General features: G+C 51.8%; 2 protein-coding genes across 15 annotated transcripts in view; one reads left to right on the top strand and one right to left on the bottom strand.

Moving 5' to 3' along the window:
• Positions 1 to 8,496, top strand: part of dnajc1 (DnaJ (Hsp40) homolog, subfamily C, member 1) — a 30,203-nt gene extending 21,707 nt beyond the window's left edge. Inside the window, exons 9-12 of the mRNA XM_049012642.1 lie at positions 4,199 to 4,318; positions 5,852 to 5,900; positions 6,677 to 7,089; positions 7,504 to 8,496. Of these exons, the coding sequence (XP_048868599.1) occupies positions 4,199 to 4,318; positions 5,852 to 5,900; positions 6,677 to 7,089; positions 7,504 to 7,572 (651 nt within the window). The 3' untranslated portion in view covers positions 7,573 to 8,496. The remainder of the gene's footprint in view (positions 1 to 4,198; positions 4,319 to 5,851; positions 5,901 to 6,676; positions 7,090 to 7,503) is intronic.
• The window catches only part of mllt10 (MLLT10 histone lysine methyltransferase DOT1L cofactor), a 41,332-nt gene continuing 26,926 nt past the window's right edge, over positions 8,234 to 22,639 (bottom strand). For 7 of the 14 annotated variants that reach the window (XM_049012625.1, XM_049012624.1, XM_049012631.1 and 4 more), the window contains 11 exons: positions 19,583 to 19,734; positions 15,059 to 15,176; positions 13,635 to 13,701; positions 12,497 to 12,681; positions 11,200 to 11,415; positions 11,033 to 11,121; positions 10,587 to 10,936; positions 10,413 to 10,436; positions 9,988 to 10,084; positions 9,711 to 9,902; positions 8,234 to 9,589 (listed from right to left, as the gene is read on the bottom strand). In XM_049012625.1, the coding sequence (XP_048868582.1) occupies positions 9,542 to 9,589; positions 9,711 to 9,902; positions 9,988 to 10,084; positions 10,413 to 10,436; positions 10,587 to 10,936; positions 11,033 to 11,121; positions 11,200 to 11,415; positions 12,497 to 12,681; positions 13,635 to 13,701; positions 15,059 to 15,176; positions 19,583 to 19,734 (1,538 nt within the window). In that variant the 3' untranslated portion in view covers positions 8,234 to 9,541. The remainder of the gene's footprint in view (positions 9,590 to 9,710; positions 9,903 to 9,987; positions 10,085 to 10,412; positions 10,437 to 10,586; positions 10,937 to 11,032; positions 11,122 to 11,199; positions 11,416 to 12,496; positions 12,682 to 13,634; positions 13,702 to 15,058; positions 15,177 to 19,582; positions 19,735 to 22,639) is intronic. The other 7 variants (XM_049012627.1, XM_049012638.1, XM_049012636.1 and 4 more) reach the window with 4 other exon arrangements.

Raw genomic sequence — 22,639 nt, 5'->3', positions numbered from 1 at the left:
AATTAATTAAAAATGTATAGTTCGTGGGTTCGGCGGTGCTGCTTTTCTACCCGCGCGTTTTGTTGCGGGTGCTGGAGCCGCAGCGCCCAACCCCGGGTCTCACGCTACCCTACCGTGTAAAAGCAGCCTTGCGTGGTACCCCCCCAATGCACCGAAAAAAAGATGAAAAATATATATATTTTTTTCCTTTTCTCCCATTCATTCATTCATTCATTCATTCACACACACTTTTATATTAAACTATAAGCTCGGTCCTGTGCTGTCATTCCCAGAAGTGATTTTATATAATCGCTCCAACTCCGTCAAAAATCCAACAAAAACATTTTAGGTGCTGTCATAGAAAACAACGCACTCAAACTCGAAATCATTTGTATCGTTTCTAAAAAACACAAATGTTTAGCTGAAGTCGTAGCGTTTATTTTCCTGGCTGCGGGTTGAGTGCTTTTCCATGGCTGCGCGGGGGAATAGCAGCCCTCGGACACTTTAAAGCGTACCCGATAATTACACTTATAGAGAGCTACGGCTCTTTTTCTCCGAGCACGCTTGGTTTCCCCATGCACCTTTCGCCCAGCCCGGCGTATTTTGATGATAAGCAGCTTTTCGGAGGTGATGACTCCCGTAAACACGGTGATTTCGCTCCGGCTGAATGCGGGATACCGCATCCCGTAAACAGGGCTTCCTCGAAATGGCGCTCGGTTCCTGTTGTCCTGTTCCCCCTTCGGATGAAGTCGCTTATTTAACCAGTGCGTAACGTGTGAGGGGGTTTGTTCTCTCGTTTGATGCTAATAAATCAAGAATTGCTCTCTTCCAACTTAATGTTTTTTTTTTTTGTCTTTTTCAAAATTAGCCATTGTGTATTACGGTACACAAGCAGCTGGACAAATTTGATCGTAAATTCTCAAATTGCCGGCAACGTATTTAATTAATACCCGTAAGGTAACTATCAAGCGTGGAGTTTAACCCATCAATATCTAGTAGTAACGACAACATTAATAATAATAATAATAATAATAATAATTTATTATTATGATTATATTATAGTAATGTTGTTACTACTAGATATTACGTGGTTATTTTTATTACGGTTATTAATGTTGTACACTGAAAGGATATATACCTTTGTTTCCTCTAGATGAGTTTGAAATGGATAAATACTTAGCTTACAATTACATGAAAAGGAATGATTTTATTTGTAGTTCATAATTGTGCTGGCCTGTGTGTATGTGTGTATAATATATACGTGTGCATGGATGTGTGTCTGTACATATGTATAACGTATGTATTATAGGAGATATATAATGCATGTATATACATTATAATTACTATGGTTACTAATGTGTTACTATAATCATTCACTTTGAATCTAATTAAGTTCACTTCATTTTTCTATCCCGTAGGTAGAGGTGTCTTTGTTAGTTATCGGTTACTGTCCATCTGGATAATCAGGAACCCATTTGTGTGAATAACAGGAACGTTCAGATCTGCCTGCCGTGGCGGTATTTCAGCATGGCCTTCACGCATTAGAAGACAGGGCAGGTTACAGTAAACGCGTGGCAGTGAATCCGGCCTCCGCCAGGCTGGGGCCGCCCCGCTCGGGCGCTGCCAACGCGCGTCGCAGGTCTTTACAGATGCGGCCGCACATGTGACCTCGGATGCAGCCGCGAAGGCAAGCGGAGCCGCGGCAGGGCTCTCCCCGCAAATGGCAGGTAGTGGCGTGCTCTGCAGTCGCCTCTCCATTGTGGGGCGAGGGGCGCCTGGGGTGGGGGGCAGGGGCCGTCCTGAGAGGGAGTGGGAAGAAAGGGGAGCATGCAAAAGAAGAGGGCTATTGATCAGCGCAGGAAGGAGGAGAGCAGCGCTGAGAAGGGCCCCTGAGCTGTGAGCCGTCAGCACGCCGAGCGGATGTCAGTGTGCTTAATGCACAGATAGAGAATGACAGGATGGATTAGTGTCACACGGGGGCTTTGTCCCCACCCTGGAGACCGGCCGCACCCCTCCCCCCTTCCTGCGGAGGGCGCTCACCTCACAGGGCTTCCTGTGTCCGCGAGGCTCCGGGCTGATCCAAACTGGGACGGACGGGCCTGCAGAATTACCCAACACGGTGATCTTTTCAAATGACTTGCACGCTGCTGCTTTCGGCTGACAGGAATACCACCCCCCACCCCCCCCACCACCGCCAAAAAAAAAAAAAAAAAAAGAACAAACCCACCCCTTCTCGATACTCCACTAACCCCCACCCCTTGTTCTCTGCAGTTTCTCCACTTCTCCCCCAAGCCTTTTGTTCAAAGGGAATGTTACGTCCCTCCCGTCTTTTTAAGAATCGCCGTGCTCCTAATTGGAAATCATTACACTCTCTCTATTTAATTTATCGATCGACTTGTTTAATATTCAGTCTGGTCCGGAGCGGTCGCGTCGGGCTATCGATTTTACAAGATGACAATGTTCTCGCGGATGGGGATGTTAACGGAATGGACGCGCAGCAAGTTGTGGAAAGGATTAGCAGCATCCACAGGGAAGAGGAGCCGTGGGAGCTGGATGGCGGAATCGCAGGAATGCCGGATCATTCCGGTCATCCTACAGCATCGCTGCAGGGAAAAAAAAATGGCTGTAACAGTCAGTGATATTTAAATGTGGTTATTTGTCCATGTTGCCTCCCTACATCCCTGTTAAAATCGCCCTAGTTAGCCCAAGTTCTTGTTCCAAAAATATGTTGCTGGCTAGCATGTATTGTCCTAATTAAACCAACCCCCCCCCCATATAAATTGGATGGAAGTTCACACCCATGTGATCTAAACTCGAGTTCTGCCTACTGGTTCCACTCACTCGTCATGTGACTCTGAGGTCAGCAGTCTGACCAAATGCATGTGTGTCGCCCGGTGATTTGGTTAAATAATGTGGTGTGTTGTGTGTGAGTACATACAGGGGGTGGGGGTTAGTCAAAGATAAGCGGGCCCCCGCTAATGAAGAAGGATGTGTTTGTACCTGACTGGGTCACAGTGGGCCCATTATCCCACAGAAGAGGAACCTGTGGGGGTCCGGTTTAGGCTGGGGTGGAATCCAGGCAGAATGCACCCCCCCCCCTTAATCTAGTGCAATCAGGGGGAGACGGATAAGTGGCTGTGAGATAGGAATGCTAGAGCACAGAGGTGGAGGGCTTTGTTTGCAGGCCTGTGACCACAGCTGCAGCCCAGTCCCACCCTGGTCAGCGACGGCCTTCTGCTCACATTACAGGCAGGAGGTGAGAGAGAGGTGCTCCTGGGGTGGGAACAATGGCAGGGTGTGTGCATGTGAGTGTGTGTGTGGAGAGGATCAGCCCCCACCCTGATAAATGAAGCTCTTTTCATCCTCTTATGAAGATGGGGGATGTCCATGCTTATGAGCCAAACCCCAGCCCTGTTTTATCCTCTGGAGCTTCTGTGTAAGAGCTTGCAGATCTGCAGCAAATCTCCTTGTAAGATTCCTTGCAGAACGCCGGCCGCGTCACCTCCGCCGCATGACGTCACTTTGCTCCTAAGCTCCGTCGTGGCCTTTGTGGCCACGGTCTTATTTCCGCGGCCACACGGCTCCATTGAGCCGTGCGACTTCCCTTCCCGAGCAGGAAGTCCCGCTTTCTGAGCTGGAACACCGGGAATATCGGGTGTGCCACATGCAGCTGGGAGCCGGCCACGGGAATCCCAACGGCTAGTAACTGGAGCGTGCCCCACGTCCTCGTAGCCCGCAGGAAATGCCACGAGCCGCAGTTCGCTTTGGTTAGGATGCTCTGCCATGGACGTTCGTGTTCCGTTACACATCTGCCATTTCATCTGTCTCAAACGGTGTCTTTCTCTCTGGCCTTAGTATTTGTGGAGGGTTACTGGTAATAACAGAAACTTACGATACAATAAACCATCTGAACAGATTATTTCAGTTTTTGTCTTTGTGTAGAATAAAAGTTTTCTAACCAATAATTGCTTTTTTTTTTTTTTTTTTTTTTTAACGCTGATATAGGGACATGGGGCTAGTTTGTGCAGTGATGAGGGCCCCCTCCCCTGACCTTCATCTGTCTGTCAGCCTTTTTCCATTTCTGCTTTTATATGCCCTTTTGTTAAATTAAGGAGTAATTCAGAGCTTGCAGGTCAAGTTTTAAGGTTTCCCATCCCATGCTGACTATGGGGAGCTTCTCTGCATTACTGTGTTGATCGTTTTGTGTTTTCCCCCTCAGGCACCCGAGTGGACAGAAGAGGACCTTAGTCAGCTGACACGCAGCATGGCCAAGTTCCCAGGGGGCACCCCAGGTCGATGGGAGAAGATCGCTCACGAGCTTGGCCGGTCGGTGACTGACGTGAGTTCAGCTGGGACCTCCAGGGCATGAATGGGTGGGTGGGTGGGGGGGGGTTTCTTATGACTGACAGGGCTGATTTAAAAACTGAAAAAATGGGGGGTGGGTTGGCTTGAGGTCTTAAATGGAGGAGGGACCGGGGATTGGGGGCAATTAATTAGCCAAAGCAGAGTCAGATGTGAGAGACTTCGCTCACTCTGTAGTTACTGGGCAGCTGGAAGTAATCGGGGAGTGGGGCAGTGTGACCTAGGGGGGTTTGAGGGGGAGGTGGTTAAACCGCAGAGAGGAAGGTAAACCGCAGAAGGAAAGATGCCTACCTACACACCGTGTCCACTCGGCCTGCAGGGGAACCCTTCCTCAGCATGTGCTGAGCTTTGATTTATGAGATTGAGGTGCCAGTGCGTGATGTGACACGGTCTTCGCGGCACATCGGTGCCTTTCACATCCCGACGGGCCGCTAGCGTGGCGCTTTAGAATGGCACAGTGAAGTGGGCCTCAAGGAAACGGGCTCAGCTGACAAGGCTTCGGGGGAGATGGTGGGCAGGGCCCAGCTCGAGAAACACTGAGACTCGGGTTACAACGTTTATGGGTAGCTGGACGTTCCCTCCCAGCTTGGCCTGCTGGTCTCAGTCTCCTCACATGTGCAACATAATGCTCAGATTCACCATCCCCCCCCCCCCCCCCCCCGCAGTGGCCCCACATCAGACAGATGTACCAGCTAATCAGCATTTAGGCATGAATGTGCCGTTCCTACCGCCGGACTCCATCCCCGCAATCAGAAGAGGAAACTGAAGTGCTCTCTGAGCTCCTTCCGGAACAGAGGCTCGTCCTAAATGCATGAAAGCCTGCAGCACTGCATGCCCTTCTCTGAAGATTTCCTCTCCATAATTTGATTACCTTTTTTTTTCCCCCTCTTTTTTAACCCCCATTGGCTTGCAAGGGAGGTAAAATGACTGAGTGAGAAAGGCAAAGAAAGTGTGAGCCTGTCTGTCAGCAGGGGAATCAAACGGCTCCCATGATCAGCGGATGTCTGATTAGGTGCCGAGTGAGAGGCAGGTCCTGCTAGTTACCTGTCTGTAAAATGATCTGCCCTAAACCCACCCCGCCCTTCCCAAGCCAAATGCCCTGTGGTGCCCATCCTCCTTCCTACACCGCCCCAGGTCTGAAAGGCAGCGTCTAGCCACGCCGGTAGTGATGCACGTTCCCAGACAGCACTGGGGTAGGGTTTCAGTAAAGGGGTCAGTAATGCATCTCAGCCGTACGCCGTCATTCAGTGCTGGAGAAATTATTGGCAGGTCTGTGGCACAGGGAGGAAGCACTGAAAAGGAAGCCTTTTTAACACGGGCTGCCGTTTTTAATGCTGCTTAGACTCACTGAAGAAATGCTTCCAGAAAGTCTGACCCCTCTTTTAGTAGCTCAGCGTTAAACACTGCAAGATAATGACACCCCCCCCCCCATATTTCCCCTCTTCTCCCCCATCATGATTGACCAGTGATTACCCCTCAGCCTAAATATTAATTCATTTTCCCCTCACAGGTCACTTCAAAGGTGAAACAAGTGAAAGACTGCGTCACCAACACATCCGGTAAGCGGCGCACTGTTACCGGACTGTGCGAAGTGTCTCACCCGCCTTTGGGCCTCTGCTGCAGCCTCATAAGTTCATTATGCGTTTTCACTCGAGGGTCGTGGTCTCTAGCAGCCTTGTGCGCAGATGGACTAACTTGCCCACTTTCCTCAGTAGTTCTGATTAAGACAAACCGATGTACATTCCACAAATTCTCAGAAGGATTCGGGCCAGGAATTGTTGCCCTGTCGACCTTATTCATTTCAGATGCCCTAATGCGGTTTCAGTCCCAGTCCTGTCCTGTTCATCTTTCGAGTGCTGAAACAGGTTTTGAATGGTGACATGACAGCATAACGTGATAAAACACTAGGGGGAAAACTAAAAACAAAAAAGGTACCCCAGAGAATGCCCTGGAGCGCACATTTCACTGCACTTCCAGCACGGGAAGGCACATTCCTAGCTGACGGACATATGGTGCACACGCTTTTATGAATGTGCTTTACTACCCTTTGAAGTTCTGCATACCGAGAAGTTGTAACATTGTCCATTGTTTATGTTGGCCAAAGCAATTTTTTATACCCCAATTATGCACCTATATTTTGTCTGGCCATTTTCTTCCAGGAAAAACATCTTGTGTGAAGAGGTTAAATAGGTACTTTGGTCTAAAAAAACAAACAAAAAAAAAAAAAAACTTGCTCTTTTTAAATATCAGATTTTTAGTCGGCCCTCAACACCTGCAATCTATGGAGAAGCTCTTCATTCCTGCCCTCATGACCCCCCTCCCCCTCGCTCAACAGGTCTGGTGAAGCTCTCTGAGCTCAAGTCTGGCGTACAGATGGGGAAGAGCGTGAAGGTGGCTACCCTGCCGGACACCATCATTACACAGCGGGAGGAGCTGGGGGCAGGCCCCACGGAGCCAGGTGGGGAGGACACTGAGGGGAGGGCCCGGCACAGGAGGGGTAACCGGCTGGTGGCTCCCGGAGGCGACGACAAGGCCCGAACTCGCAGGCAGAGGGACTTTGACCCGAACGCTACGGTTGATGATGACAGCGCCGATGAGCGCAAGCCAGGCAGGGACAGGCCAGCGGGCTCAGAGGAGCTGTGGACTCAGAACCAGCAGAAGCTTCTGGAGCAGGCTCTGCAGCAGTACCCACGCGGCACCAGCGAGCGATGGGACAAGATAGCCAAGGTGGTACCAGGCAAGAGCAAGGTAAGAGTACCAGGGAGCTGGTGAGGTCTGCTGCTTGAAGACTGTCAAATGTATGCATGTAAAGATACTATACACACACAAGCCAGTTTGAGGTCAGAATGCAAGTTCAACTTGGAACCCCGACTGGGCTTAGAAACCTAGAAACTCTAGTGTCTAATGGTGAAATCACTTGGAGAGCTCTGGGATTTAAACCTTCTGCTCAGGGACAGTGTCTTAACCTGCAGCGCCTTAACCGGCTCTTAGGTTCGGAAGTGTTTGTTTTGTAGTCCAGATTGTAAAATCATTTTCCGTTGGCTGTCATTTAATGCTGTTGTGTGTCCTGAGGATGGTAGACTTCATCAAAGCAGAACGAGCGAGCGAGCGACTGTCTCCTGCATGTGCTGCTAGCCACTGACGCTGCCTGCTCTCCCGCAGGAAGAGTGCATGGTTCGCTACAAGCTCCTGGCAGAGCTCGTGCAGAAGAGGAAACAAGCCAAGAGCTGACTCCAGGACACTGCTGTGCCCTCGTACCTCTCACCTGCCTGCCATGTGCCTTCACTCCACCCAAACGGCCCGTCGGCCAGCAGACGTCCAGCTCACCCCCACCCCCCACCCCCCAGTCCAGCGCCATGGTTTTATTTATTGAGCACAGGCTGTCTTTATACTTGAGTTTTAGTTGGACACTTTACATGAAAGGAAATGTCTATGCAACAGGCTGAGGTGAGTTTGTAACCAAAGCAGGACAGACTGATGTGCATTAAAGTGTTTCCATAGGCCTGGAACCAGTGTGCTTGTTTATACCTAGATTCATGTTTTGAATATTCATACTTACCGTGAGCGTATTAGATGGCAGTAGTATTTATGCAGGAATGATTGCACAAAGGCCTAAGCTGCATGCTGTCAATCAGAAACTAACAGTTACTGCCTGGTACCAAGACTCAAAAGAAAGGGCTCCTTTAGGCTCCGGTCCAGGCCGGGGTCCGGCGACTGTTCTATGCAAATGCAGTTACCCCTTCCGTTTAGAAACAGCTGAACACAGGCAATGTCTTAGACCATTTACTTCAGTATACATAGCACCAATGTTTCAAGTAGGAAAAAAGCAGTTTAAAATGGAAATTAAATTCTTCACATTTTACGTACTGTGAATTATCAGTGAAACGATCGATTCACACTACATAAAGAACTTTAATATATCAGGTTCCTGCTACAAACAGTATAAATCGACGGGTCTTTTTCTGTTGTTCACTTGTTTTTCTTCAAACATAAATAAGTTTGCGTTATTCTGAAATATATACCTTTGAGATTCGTCTTAAATGCTGTACAAAAAACTGATCCACCTGGCAAGGAAATGGGGCCAAAGTAGAAAATGGTGCAAGAGTTGTAAGATTTCCCTGCTTATTTAAAAAATAAATACTTTGTGTCCAGTCACTGCTTGCATGGCTGATAGAAAATAACGCAAAAAAGGTCTGCATCTTCACAACATGGAGACACTTACGGACACTTATTTACACAAACGAGGTAAAACTGTGCAATTTAAGGCTCAGTACGACCCGAACAGCGGCTCCAGCTCCGTGTAACACAGAGACGAGCTATTTACAAAGGCCAGATGGAGCTTTGGCCTCAACTGCTTACAGGTTCTGTTTACAAATCCAGGGTCTAAAACCTGTAGGATATGACCGAAGATGTCTGTGAAAGTGTCGTTTTGGACAGCAGTGGGAAAGGTCCTCCATGCTAGACTGGATTGAGCACTTCACAGAAACATCTTCAGCTCACCTGAACAGAACTAATAAATTAACAGCATTCATCTGCAGATTCTTCAACGTAGCGCAAGGTCCTCCAGCATGACCTTCCGGCTGAAGGCAGAGTAGGTTTGAACATGCAGTGGGTTGTATCGTTTTGAGCTTCATGACTCTTGAATAATAAAGAATGCTGGTAGTGGTGGTGAAGAATCGGGGTTGTAGGTAACCACAGATGGACAGCAAAGCCACCGAACCACACAGCTTCCCCCGAGCTACAGACCGCTAAACATACTGGTTTACACGTGGCTGGACGGCCCACGGAGGCCGGCTTGTGCTCGTTGAGGCCGTAGCCGTCAGACAGCTCTGCCGCCCAGTAAACCCACTGCATTTTAACACACACTCAGTACAAAAGATAGCGTAGTGCCTTCTTGGCCCCAAGGAGGATCGGAGTGTGGCTATTCCCGCCTGCCGCCGCCTTCCTGTCAGGCCTCGGGCCAGCCCTGCCCCAAGGCAGCGCACACACACACCTCCGTTCTCTCACACAAACTCGGCGTCCATTTCATCTCGCCAGATTTCTGCAGTCCCTGAAGATTTTAGTGCAACAAAGTGTCGTCATGTTTCTGACGACGGTCTTCACCCCTCGCAGTTTCCGTGGCAAACCCCTGCTCTCTGTCCTTGGTCTCCGAGAAGGGGCTGGGTGATGAGCTGCTCTCAGGGAGACGCACCCAGCTCGGTCAGCTTTTCTCCTGGCCGGTGACCACGCCGCCCTTCTCGGCCAGGCGCTGTGGGCAGGAACATGGCCGCACTGAGAATGTATTCGCGCTCACGTCTTCTACTGTCCGTCGTTTTATCAAGAGCTGGTGGAATGCTGGCAGGTTGAGGTACGGTTCGGGAGGTACTCACGGCGGCCTTTTGGGAAGCTTCTGTGTGCATGGCCAGGAAGGGGTTGGTAGTGATGGTGCTCTGAGCTGTGGGCAGCAGGCTGTTGACAGGCAGCTGGGAGGAGGACAGATGCTGAAGTTGCTGCAGGTCGTGCTGCTGCTGCTGTTGCTGCTGCTGCATTAGCTGATAGATCAGGGCCTGGTGCTGCTCCTGCTGTACAGACAGACGGAAGCAGGGAGCTGTAAGCAGGGAAGCACGTCCTGACAGAGAGAGTGGGAGGCGCCCCCCCCTCACCTACCGGGGTGGGCTGTGGCGACGAGAACAGCTGCTGCAGCTGTTGCTGGTGGAGGAGGATCTGACGCTGCTGCTCCGACAGGAGGCCCAGTCCCGGCGCACTGCAAGCACACGACAGCAAGGCTGTGACATCTCACTGCCACTGCAGGGCCACTGGGGACAGTGGTGCATCAACAGAAATGCGGGGCGACTTTGATTAAGCGAAGCATGCAATCCCAGGCCGCAGGACGGTAAAGTTTGTTGTTTTCTGGCAATTTATGAGGAGCCTCATGGATGTTTAACTGCGAAGAGCACAGCAGACTGATGGCAGATGAGTGGGTCTTTACACAGCAAACACGACACGAAACTGATGGGATGGATGGACAGAAAGGCAGGTAGGCAGGGGCACAGCCGCCCACAAGTCTGGGGCCCAAGGGGGGAGAAGCTCACCTGGTTTTCCCAGGTGTGGTGCTGCTGCGATCCATGTGAATAAGGCCAAGAAGAGAGAACATGCAAGGGATCAACTTGGACTCGTTCAGCTTGCTGAAAGGTCAAAAGAGCCTCTCCCTGGAACTGGCAGATGAAGCAGGGTGACTATCGGAGTGGGGGGGCTCAGGGGCTTACCTGTTGTTAAGGGAGCTGGAGATGGTCAGTGGGATGCTCGACACACCCCCGGGGTGAGGGAGGGTGTTGGTGTTCTGCGCCAAGCTGGGCGACGTCTGGATCACACCGTTCAGGGCTCCCACTATGCCGTTCATGGCCAGCTGCCCCCCCTGGATGGCCCCCATCAGTCCCGTTACGCCGGGCATGGCAGGGAGGGTCCCGGCGGCAGCTGCGGGGGCCACAGACTGCATAGCACCCCCCGGCGCCCCATTGACCTGCAGCTGCTGCTGCACAGACGGAGGGGAGCCGTGGCCCACCGAGGGGGGGGTGGAGAGGGCGGAGCTGCTGCTGTGGCTGCTGGGGGTGTTGTCCTACCAAGGGGAAGGCGCAAGGAAGGCAGAGCTCAGCGGGGCAGCGAATTCCAAACGGGACTGCGGCGCATCATCGAGGGCCAGTAGGTGGCATACCTGAGCCGCCAGGGGGAGGGGCAGAGGCAGGGCGGAGTCCGGAAGGAACGTGCTGCCTAGCTGAGGGCTCTTGCTGCTGTTCAGCACATCTGAAGGTAAAACAGGCAATTTAACTAGAGCACAGCTGCCCCGCCGAGTAGCGCATGCGTCGGTGGCGCGTCACTGACCTGCGTGCAGGCCTGCACCGGGCAGCTGCGGCGAGGAGGCCGCTGGCGTGCTGGTGCTGCTGGTGCTGGCTGCGCTGCTGGCAGAGGGGAAAGGCACGGCGAGCTGGGCGCTCAGCAGCTGAAGCCGCTCCTTCTTCACGGTCAGTGTGCGGATCTGTTCCTCCAGTCGGCGATTCTCTGTCTGCAGCTGGTGCAGGGACCTGAGCATGGCCAGCACTGCGGGCAGGAGCGGGGTGGCGGCAGTCAGCGCGGTGGTAGCGCACGATAGATGAGGCAGCAGTTCATCCACACAGGGATGTGGGAAAGGGGGAATTTAAGCCCAAGAAAAAAAAAAAATGCTGGAGGTCACCCCAGTGACCCCACCGAAGCGAGTACCACCCACACTTCCTCCTCATTTGCATATCTATCACGGCTGCCAATCACAGAGCAGCGCGATGAGGACAATGCACCAGCGTGAACAAACACGGTGGAAAAGGAAAAAAAAAAAAACACAACACTCCATGCTTATCAGAGATCCACTGCTAAAGGAAATTAGCCCCTGTAGCATGTTAAAATTAATTAGCACCCGCCGTCACTAAAACTGGAGTACAACCTGGAATCAACACCACATGAAGTAAAATAGAATTTCCGAGCTTCGTATCAGGAGGAAACAAGTGGAGCTCTTCAGACAGGTAGACATTTTAAAAGCAACACCACTTTAAAACACAGACACAGCAGCATGTTAGCAGAGACCAGCTAAAGCAAATTGCAAAGTACCTCTGCATGATTAAACGGCCATTACTAATTAAGCTAATTAAGAAACAGATATAGTGATATTCAAAGCAGGCCTCATGCCACTCATCATTACAAAAGAACAAGGCTACAGAACTGTAATTTAATGTTAACTGTCATTTTGCAACCATGTAAGCAATTAGACGTATATTACAACAATAATGAATTTCCGATATAAACAGGAGAGTTGCAATTTCAATGAGGATTCATTAAAATTGTCTGGAGCCCACTGACTGCACGTTTACAATTATGCAGCTTCATTACGAATGAGACGACCTGCAAATTTTAATCGCCTAAGAATCAGCGCTGTGGCACAGGTGGCCGTTTATGCAGCACGGCGGACATGAAGGAATAGGAGAGCTTCACGTTAAATATCTGTTACCGGTCAGGGGAGCCCCAACGAGCGGGACGACAGGCGTGAGCCGCCTGCCCGTGTGACCCTGAGACACACGTGCTAATAAAACCGAGGCATGCGAGAGTCAGGTGCGAGACATGCGACTGGCGGGAGGGGGAAGGCAGGACTCACAGTCTCCGGACACCCCTGGAGCACCGTGCTGCAGCAGGAACTGCTGGCCCTCATTCCACTGTCGATCCAGGAGCTGCTCGATGCTGGTGGCCACTGGCAGTGCAGAGCTCGCCCCGTTGACAGCTGGACCTGGAGCCGCCAATCCAGAGGAGTCATAGCGGATGTTCAGGCCACTCACGGGCGATCTAAGAGGGAAACAGACACCACAGCCACAATGGGGGCGTTAATGCCCATGATATTCCACAACTGGGACAGTGCGGCTGTGGCTGCCCCCTCCCATGCTGATGGTCTACTAGCCATGCTGTGGGGGGGGGGGGTCTCAGCGAACCACACTCTTACAGCCCACAAGCCTCACATGATCCATCTCCTTCAGGGAAGGTAAATTTCATGGGTAAAGAGTCTCTCTTCCATAAACCAGCCGTGGGGTGGGGGGGTGGTGGCTAGGTTCGAAAGGCCAATGCACTAAATCTCCATGCCCTCCTGCCCTCCAATCGGTGCTGACACACCTCATCAATATGAGGTTCAAGATAGTGGGGGACTGCATCCCAATTGGTCACATGACCCACCCCCCGGCCTGACAGACGGCCCACCAGGTGGACGCCAACCAGACCTCATTACAGGTTCTGGAAACAAGCTACATTATCTCACGCACACACAGTTAAATGAGAGAACGATGTACTGAGAGCATTTACTCTACTATTGAATGGAAAAATTAGATTCTTTGGTTGATGCAGGAGTAAAACATGTACCTAAGTTTGTTTTGTTTCAAGCAGTCATTTAAAATCAAGTTTAAAGCACCTTTAAGGATACCGGCTTATGCATGTAGAGAGAGAATACATGATGTTCCTGAAAAAAAACTAAAAAAAAAATAATAATTCTAAGCAGTATTTTAATCACTGAAAACATATAAGCGTTTCAGCTTATAAACATTATAAATCAACCTGAAGTATTGTACAGTTATGAACAAACACAAAATGATGAATGACAAACTGTTTAACCATAGGTCGTTTGTAATGAAGTTAAATGTCCACTGGTGCGATAAGGAGAGAGACACGCCACATTAGGCACATGAAGGCACAGGCCACTCACACACAGGCAGCCAGGGCGGCTTTCAGCCAGCAGTGTAAATAAGACTTACCGGGGAGACAGGCTGGCCTTTGGTGAAGTGCTTCTTCCGGAGAAGCCGGTGTCCCCCAGCTCCAGGTCTAAGAGTAAACAGAGTGCGGTTATGGCGGCCAGGGGCTTAGAGGGAGCTGGGAGAGGCTGAGACGCACGCCGAGGGGCGCCCCTCTCTGCCTCCACACACACACACAGGGCCCCACAGCAGACCACACTCTCCATCTTCTGAAGCGAAAGTAACAAAATCACACATGCAGGCCGGGTGGCCCACCCCCCCCCAGTCAAAGCCAGCCAATCCCATTGCATTCCCTAACTTTCTTCATTCTGTTTTTAACACTTTCCAGCCCAATACTGACAAGATCCAGCGCAATCGAGCTATAAGCCAGGCAGGTGTCTCCTGGTTCGGGACACCATGCTGAGCAACCGTGAGGATCACGCCCCCCGCTCCAGCTGGCCATTAGTGGTAAGAGGGGCAAAGATGGGACCGGATTGGACTCTGATTCCACACGGCCAGCAGTGACTGGGCCACACTCTCCCAGGACAGAATCCAGGTTGGCCAACTCACCGAAAGGGGAGGCAGGCAGGCGCTGATCAGCCTCACATGGACACTTTAAACAGGAGTCCTCCTGCCCCCATTGTAAGGCAGGGGACCCCGTGACCTGCCTTTCAGTGGACGGCACTGATCCATTATTTGGAAAATACCACAGCCCAACCCCCCGCAACCCTCCCCCACTCCACACAGGGCTCCTCCTCACTGACCCCCGGCCCCACACATGGCTGTAGGGTCTGCTGGAAGAAGAAAAAAAAAAAAAAAACACCCAAAAACAAAAGCTGTTCCTATTCAGCGCAGAGGGCCACGGGCGGGTTGCTGAGAACACGGACAGCGTATCAGAGCCGGCAGGGCTGGTCACAGCGACGTGCCGCTAACTTCCTATCACAAGGGCTCGGTCTGTACGCATGTGGGCGGCCCCAGCACTGCCGCCCCTCACCGCCAGGAATGTAGCGCTCAAGCTGGCAGCCTGCAGCTCATTCTGAGCCCGTCGGCACGAGCCAGCCGTCCTGAGCCCTGCATGCCATCCATTAAAACACATTCACTATGGATGTGAATGCAGACAGTGACGGTCTGGTAATAATCGCGCGGATAACACATGTTAAGATGCTACTGTTACAGCCCACCATCACCTCAAACATTAATACTTCAGCCACATAATTACATATTCCTCCCTCACACGTGTAATTATGTGCTCAAGTTCCCCATTCTGCTGTCTACATATTTATGACGCCTCACCCCAGATAGCGGTGTGTTTTTCCGGGCTGCATTACTGTGCAGACACCCATCCTCGGCGAATGAGCTCTGTTTACAGGCGAGATAATGTAGGCGTGTCTGCAGCCGACACGCTGCGGCTGGAGGTGTGTGTGTGTGGGGGGGGGGGGATGGCTCACCTGTAGGGGGGCCCTCGGACTGCGCGAAGAGGGTCGTCATGGCAGAATTAGGGTTCAGACGGTTCCCAAACATGTGGGGAGGGGCAAGGTTGAAGGAGGATCCGGATAATGCATTGGACTGTGGGGGGGGAGAGAGAGAGAGAGAGAGAGAGAGAGAGAGAGAGAGAGAGAGAGAGACGGATGGTTTCAAACAAAGCGACACCAAACAGCCCCTCTGGTGAGACCGCGTGAGGCAAACGGCTGCGGCGCCGAGCGGAGAGCCGGGCTGTGAGTCTGCCTGCCCGGGTGACAGACTAGCACCTCCGGAGCTCTCCGCTGACCATGTGCTTCTGCTGCTAATTGTTTTATCTAATTAACCCATTTCCCAGATCAGGAGGCGGTGGCATATGTCAAACAAAACGGCCGCCTCTCCGGCTCGGCGGGGTCACGCCGCCCGCCGTTGCCTGCCTTTCGTTCCCCTGCAGTGCGGCCCATTCACTGCCCCCCCATACACCCATGTGACGCCACAGGCTGGGCAGGGCCGCCCTGCCGTCACTGTAAAATCTCCAAACCCCCAGGTAAACGGAGAGGGGAAAAAAAGAAAGAACATCCAGCTGGAAGAGGGCTTGCCTGACGGCTTCCCCCGTGACCCTGCGTCCAAGCGGGCGAGTAGGAAGGAGACGGGCAGGAATCCAGTGCCCCCTCCCCCCCCCCCCCCCCCCGCCACAGGCTGCTGGAACCTCCTGCTCACGTCTGCTTCCATTCACAGTCCCCCTCCTGCCCCCTTTCCCATCCCCTACCTCTGGGGACCTCTGCTGGGATGGGGGCCAAGAAAGGGGCCAACAGAAAACCTGCAGCCATCCAAATCTGTTGCATAATCCAGAGCAATAAAAATGCCTCTGCTCTGCGCTCGCATGTTCACTCTGTGGCTGTTACTCTCAAAGAGCACAGAGCCGCGCCCCCCCCAGCAAAGGCTCTGCAGAAGACCACATCTGGGAGCCGCGGAAAGAAAAGCCAGGAGAGAGAGAGAGCGAGCAGAATGACACCACTGGACTTTCATCAAAGGCCTGACCCCACCCCACCCACAGACATTAGTGCAGCCAGCAGGTAGCTCCAGAGGCTGTCGCAGCAACATTTGCCCAGGCCTGGAAGCTTCTCACTCAACACCTGCGGCTTAAAACATTTGACCAAGAGCACGGTGAACAGCTTTCAATGGCCCTCACGCAGTAATAATTAACAGCCTTTACTAGCGCGGCCCTTTATCCTGAACAGCATGCATATTACATGAGGGGCATTAATCTATTCCCCTTTAGCCTCGTACGGCATGCTGACGTACGGGTGCGGCATCGCTTTCGATGTGAATACACCGAGACCCCAGGCAGACTCATGGCCACACAAAAACCCACACCCATGCCGGATTGGGGGGGGGGGGAAGCACGCGGCAGCCAGCGGGCCGGGACCTTCTCCCTGAAACGCCGGGGGGCCCCAAGTTACATGGTAAAGAGTGACGTTATTACTGGTGTAAAAGGCTGGCGATAAGGCTCATGATTCACAGACTGCTATTTCTGTCAATACCGATCACTATCACACTCCTCTGAAGCTTCTCCCTGCTCATACTCCTCATTCACATACACATCAGGGCATATTCCAGTCTAGATGTATATTACACAATCAGCCACCCGGCTGATAAGCAAAATAACTTTTAAAATAAATGATATATTTAGAAGATTTCTTTCCGTCAAAAATACTCATACCTTCAGGGTTGTCTGTGACTAATCGCCTGAATGCAAAAAACATGACAGAAAATGAATAAAGATTAGTCACACCTCCATCGATCGCGAACGTGGGGCTGCGACTGCTTAGCATCCTGTTGAATTACATGTACGGGGAAGGCAAAGCGGTTTTAAGCGCTTATGAAACCGGCTACAAAAACGACATCGACAGCACTCCGATTTCATTAAGGAGATGGAGATTATATGCATTAATGCTGAAAAGGGAGGTTCAAAGTTATGACTACAAACTGGCAGGGACTCGCACTAATATACAAAGAAATGCCTGAACCTCCAAATCCATACTGACTGACTGGCTAACATCTGTGGGGCAGTCGGGTCGCACGTTCTGCGCGGTTTCTAGTGGGGCTCTGGGAGTCAGACAAAGGCCGACATGAAGGGACTTAAAAAAAATCACCATCATAAAAACAACAACAACAATAATAATAATAATAACAACAATAAAAAGAAGTGAACAATCAACAAGCAGCTATAAAACGGCACACAGCTGCACGGCGCTGAGGGCCCAGTAGAGAAGCCGCAACCCATTTAAAAGCCCCCAGCCACACAACCCGGAGCCTGTGGGGAACCCAGAGAGACAGGCTCAGTGGAGCGCGGGAGCTCCCTTCTCTCGGGCCGCTTTAACGAGCTGCACGACACGACCGAGCCCAAGCCGCATTCCTACTAGTTTATTTTCGCTGGAGAGCGACGACGGCCCCGAGCCCCGGCCTCCGTCACCCCAGGACCTGGCGAGGCCTCACGCTCCCGGCGCCGGGAGATTAAACAGAGTGTGAAGCACACTGTGGTCCCGGGAGAGGCCCCCACCGCGGAGGCTGTCGGCTTCAATTGCATCACACGGCGCTGCTCAATGCCAGGGGAGAGGGGGGCACAGACGGCTCCCTAATTGTTCAGGGGGCTTAACATTTTCAGCCATTGTTTAGGTAATGCTGGAAGTGCTCGCTGCGGATTGGGTGCTCGGGACCAGTGCACGGGGGCTCTGGGGCCTCTGAACATTCCTCCATCTAAACAGACCACAGGCTGCACGGGGAAGAGAGACGAAGGAGAAGTCGAGCTAGAGGAGGCAGAACACGTCGCGGGGGAAACTGCTGGCCGGTACATCCCTCTGGACAGACCTCGCAGACGGTGCTCCGTGCCGTTTATCCTACTGCTATCAGACCCTCAACCTCTGCCTGCCATCGATCCATGACGGGGTGCAGACAGATCAGCTTCCCAGCGCCAGGCTCGCCGCGGGAATCGATGACGCCACGCAAAACTGGCTCAAATCCACACAGACGGTTCTGGAGGTGTGACGCGCCCCTTCTGGGGTATCTGTTGTCTCAGGACCGCCCTGCCATTCATGGGGCCAACAGAGTGTCATTCAATCCTTGCGCCGTGTCCCTGCTGATGAGCGGCGACTTCGGATTTACCGCGCAGTCCGCGGCACACTCCAGCTCAAGGCTGGAGGGCCCAAACTTCAGACCTGGGGCCCTTTCTCCCACACTCCCATCTAAAACCCCAGGAGATCAACAACAGTGGCACTCCAGAGAGGCCTACCCAAGCCCGGCCCACCCTCAGCATCTCTGCTGCGTGCTAGCAGGCTCACGCTGGCTTCAGTAAAGAGGTCAGTTGCCAGGAGACCGACGGTTGCTACAGCAGCGCCAGATGAGAGCAGGCTGACACAAGCCTGTGAGAGTGCGAGAGTGAGCGAGCAAGTGGGAGGATCTGGGAGACAGGGCGCGGTGTAAAGACATACCTGCCACAGAGACATTAATGGGAGCACCAGCCCCCGCAAAAAACAAATGCCCGTTTAGCCTCGGGGTGCCCAGTCAAGCTATAAACCTGCTTCCTGCCCCCATCATTTCTGCAACTATTTATACAGTTCATAAGAGGCGAGGAAACAAACAAAGTCATTACAGGCATGGCCATCCAGCGCTACACATAAAAGCCAAACAGCACGGCACCGCTGGGGATTACTTCATGTTTATTTAGTCCTGCAGGACGGGCATGCGGACCACCCAGGGCTGGGTGCACATCCCTCAGAGGTTGCAGCCAGTGATGATGCCACCATGTGGGCGGGCCCTGCTGACGCGTACGCCACGATCTCACAAACATCCGGCGGGGCAAACAGGCGCCCTACAAACATGCAGTCTAAACACCAACACCCCTGTAATCCAAAAGCCGGGTACCAAAACCGTAATTATGCGCAAAGCGGCAAGGGGGTGGGACATACCGTGTAATGAAAAACACGCAAATGTAGCCACACCCTCGGTCACAAGGCCCGAACCAGTAATACTGACAGCAGGTCACATGACAGCGCTCCCGGATTATTTATAAGCCATGTTCGGCTTGATCAGGAAAAGGCTCGGACAAGTACGTGACCGAGTGTTACTGCGCTCAATCAGGGGGACTCTGACACGTGATAATGGCTGTTAATTTTTAAGCTTCCATACATCTGTCTAATATAGAAGGCAGTGTGACACTTTACGACTCCATTAAAAGGCATTCCAGTGTGACGCATTACATCAGACTAATGCACACGCTCCCCCAAATATGACCCCAGTGTCTTTCAGTGTGCAAATATCGTCTCTATATGTGGGACATTAAAAAAGACTCGATCTTCTCATCAGCCAGAAGGAAAGTCAGCTTGGTAGTTTGATCTGCAAATGCACCGAGATGCTGTTGTACCAGCGACTCGGGAACAACCGATCGGATAGCGAGCGCCGGGGCCCGGCTGGAGACGGCGCGTCGTCTCGGGAAGTGAGCAGGAGATACTCACATAGGTGCAGGCAGTGCTGGGCGCTGTCGGAACACTGGGCAGCGAGGTGCCACCCAGAGGCTGCTGAGGTAGCTCGGCGCTGGACAGGGGGGTGCCGGGGCTGCTCACCACGGTGGGCAAAGGCACCAGGACGTCACTGCCAGGGAAGGCACCTGCGGGCAGAAGCGGGAGGGTCAGCTTCAGGGGTGTGTGGAAGTGGGAGCTAGAGGCGCCATTCAGCGCTAAGCCGACACCCTCCGATAGGCTAAGCCGCCATGCGCTCAAAGCGATACGTCATTAACACAAGACGAGAAAGGGGAGAATGTGATGACTCATGGTCTCAGATATAATTAGACCGAGTTCCTGATGCATGTCTAACAGGGCCCCATTCATATGCATGCGATGCCCACCCACGCACCAGCTCGTTTGCGGCCATCGTTTTATTGGCCACAAATTAAAACCGAGGACGTGTCTCTACACCTCCTGAAGGGGAGGGGGGAAAAAGGGTCCCTGCTCGAAGACGAACCAGCTCCCTGCCACAGAAAGATTGTCTGGGATGCCGCCACGCACATGCCACCGCGGTTAGACCCGGGACGTGATGCGATTCTGCATTCCGCAAATCCGTCCTGTGAATGACGCAGCTTCATCAGACAACTGTTCTACTGCATGATGACGGAGGTCAGGCAACCTACCCTGCAGAAATAAACGTTCGATGAGGGAGTCAGAGGGAGTGTGTCAGGTGGGCCCAGATCTGGCCAGGAGAGAATGTAGTACCTTCAGAGCCAGTCAGTTCTGGTTTCCCGTGCACCCTGCCCCAGTTGGAAATCAGGAGCATGAGGCAAATTCTAAATTAGATTAACAATCACGTCGTTTAAACTGGCCCATTCCTCCACAACAGAAAATCTATCTGAGTTCAGACAAAGGTTAATAACACGGCTCACAGTCTGATAACGATCCTTCAGAACTTGAGTTCAATTTATCGGGCTAATTTCAGAGGGGTTTAGATGCGACGGCTTTTGTGTCACGCGATAACTGTGGTCCTGCAGCCACTGAAGGACAGCACAGCGGGTATCAAATATCGATCGCCAACGATTCCTGGCAAAAATCTATTCTGAAGATTTGCATTGCGGATTCGCTGATGTACAGAAATGTACACAGGAAACAGCGGCCTTATCTCTCTCTCCACGGACACTAGCACATCTTGGCTTTGCTTTATCAGCTGCACCACGCCGGGGATTTTCAGTCGACGGCGGTACTTTGAGGCCCGTGTCACTCATAACTAAGCTTGTCCAACTAACAACTCAACAGACGGAGTCCTCTCTAAGGCCCCATCATCAAACAGAAGGGTACATTTTAGTCCCTCAAGTAACTCTCCATGTGACAAATGCAATTCCTTTCACACCCTGAGTCTTTCACCCTGCCGGACCAACACTCCGTCAAATCACTGCGCCACCTACAGCAGATCGATGTTTGCCTTTTATAATGGCCTCCGCAGTTTCGCCTGATAAAATCTCCATCAGTCAGAAAAAGTGACAAACTGCATTCTGAGCAGGAGAGATAAATGGGTCGTGTACTGCACTGATGTAGCAGGTTAACCCTGGATAAATATTTACAGCCCTAGCCAAGGACAGCAACAAGTGGGGGGGTCCTAATGAAGATCAATAAGTGACCCGGTAACCGAAGGGGGTAAAAAAAAAGGTGGGTGGACTGACGGCGCAGAGTCTCGGCAATCAAAGGCACATCGCATCTACGCTCTAAAGCCATGCACAGCTGTTTCATGGCAGAGTACCATAACTGCACTGAAACTCTCTATTCCCTCTTCCTGAAGTCTTTCCCCTCACCTCATCCCACTTCAGAGGTGCAGTACGGCAGAAAGGCCAGTAGGGGTCAGAGCATTTCTAATCTCCCCCTTCCATGGCTAAGTGGAGTTGGCTGGCTTGTGTGGTTCTCCGTGCCAAACGGCCAACAGGGAGGAACAAATGAATCTGAACTAATTGCCTGTTATGGACTCTTTTCCCCTGTTTTCACTCTGCAGGTTAATGTGCATCGCAATGAAGGTTAAACTGGGAAACAAGGCAAGACTCCTAATCAAGTGGACACGAAAAAAGGCAAAGTTCCTTTGATCCCATCAGGTTGAACGAGCACCCAAACTGGCAAAGGACAGGTGCAGGATGCTAAGGCTCACTGCCGCACATAAGGAAAACGTGTCGACGGACACAATGAAGGAAAATGTCGCCATACAAATTACAGACCTTTCCCCAAATCTAGTCACCTTTGCTGACAAAACAGAACAAAAACATCCTACAAAAAAAGTCCAGTTGGTTTCCAGACTGGCAAACCCTGTACAGCAAGACCACGTGTCACCTCTGGATTCCATCTACAGCTATATGTCCGAATCCACCCAATCAGAGGCCATACATTACGCAACACTGTGCTACTAGCCTACTGTTTCACAACAAAATACACCGTCGTGACGTAGCAGAAAGCGCATTCATCCCTGTGCCACCCCCATGCACCTTGAATTTGTGATACGGACTTAGGCATTTAATCCCCGGACATGGCCGCAGTCACTCGCTGATGTATGGGCGGATCACTCAGAGACTGAAGTAATCCAGTTGATAAATCAAACCTGTCCGACTAAACGCTGGCAGACCGTTTCCGAGGCCTTCGGATAAACAGAGTTCCCAGCTACAGAAGAGGCAGGTCTATGAGCGGTGGTCTGAATGCCTGCAGAGGGGCCCTGCCCCCTTTGGACCACCCTACTGAGCTAAGTAGCAATGAAGGACCTTAAACACCATTCCACACAACCTCATCTCTGCCCTTCCTCTAGCTCAGAAATCAGGAAGCGAATGCCCGGCTCAACTATTAAGTACTAGCTAAGTATGCTCTTCCCATGATGGTCCCTCAGGCGTTTCTGCTACAGCCTTTCTGGCAGAACATTTGCAGAATATTTATACTTTCACTTGCCTGGTTTTCTACAGTGAAAATCTGAAATGAAGAGGTCCAGGTTTTACTCGTGTTGATACCGGCGAGCAGCAGCTAGGTGCATATGAAGTTACTGAAAAGCACTTAATGATT

The sequence above is a fragment of the Brienomyrus brachyistius genome, chromosome 4, assembly GCF_023856365.1.
Source record: "Brienomyrus brachyistius isolate T26 chromosome 4, BBRACH_0.4, whole genome shotgun sequence".
Lineage (NCBI taxonomy): Eukaryota > Metazoa > Chordata > Actinopteri > Osteoglossiformes > Mormyridae > Brienomyrus > Brienomyrus brachyistius.
The sequence above is the reverse complement of the archived record's forward strand: the minus strand, read 5'-3'. Positions and strand labels throughout refer to the sequence as shown.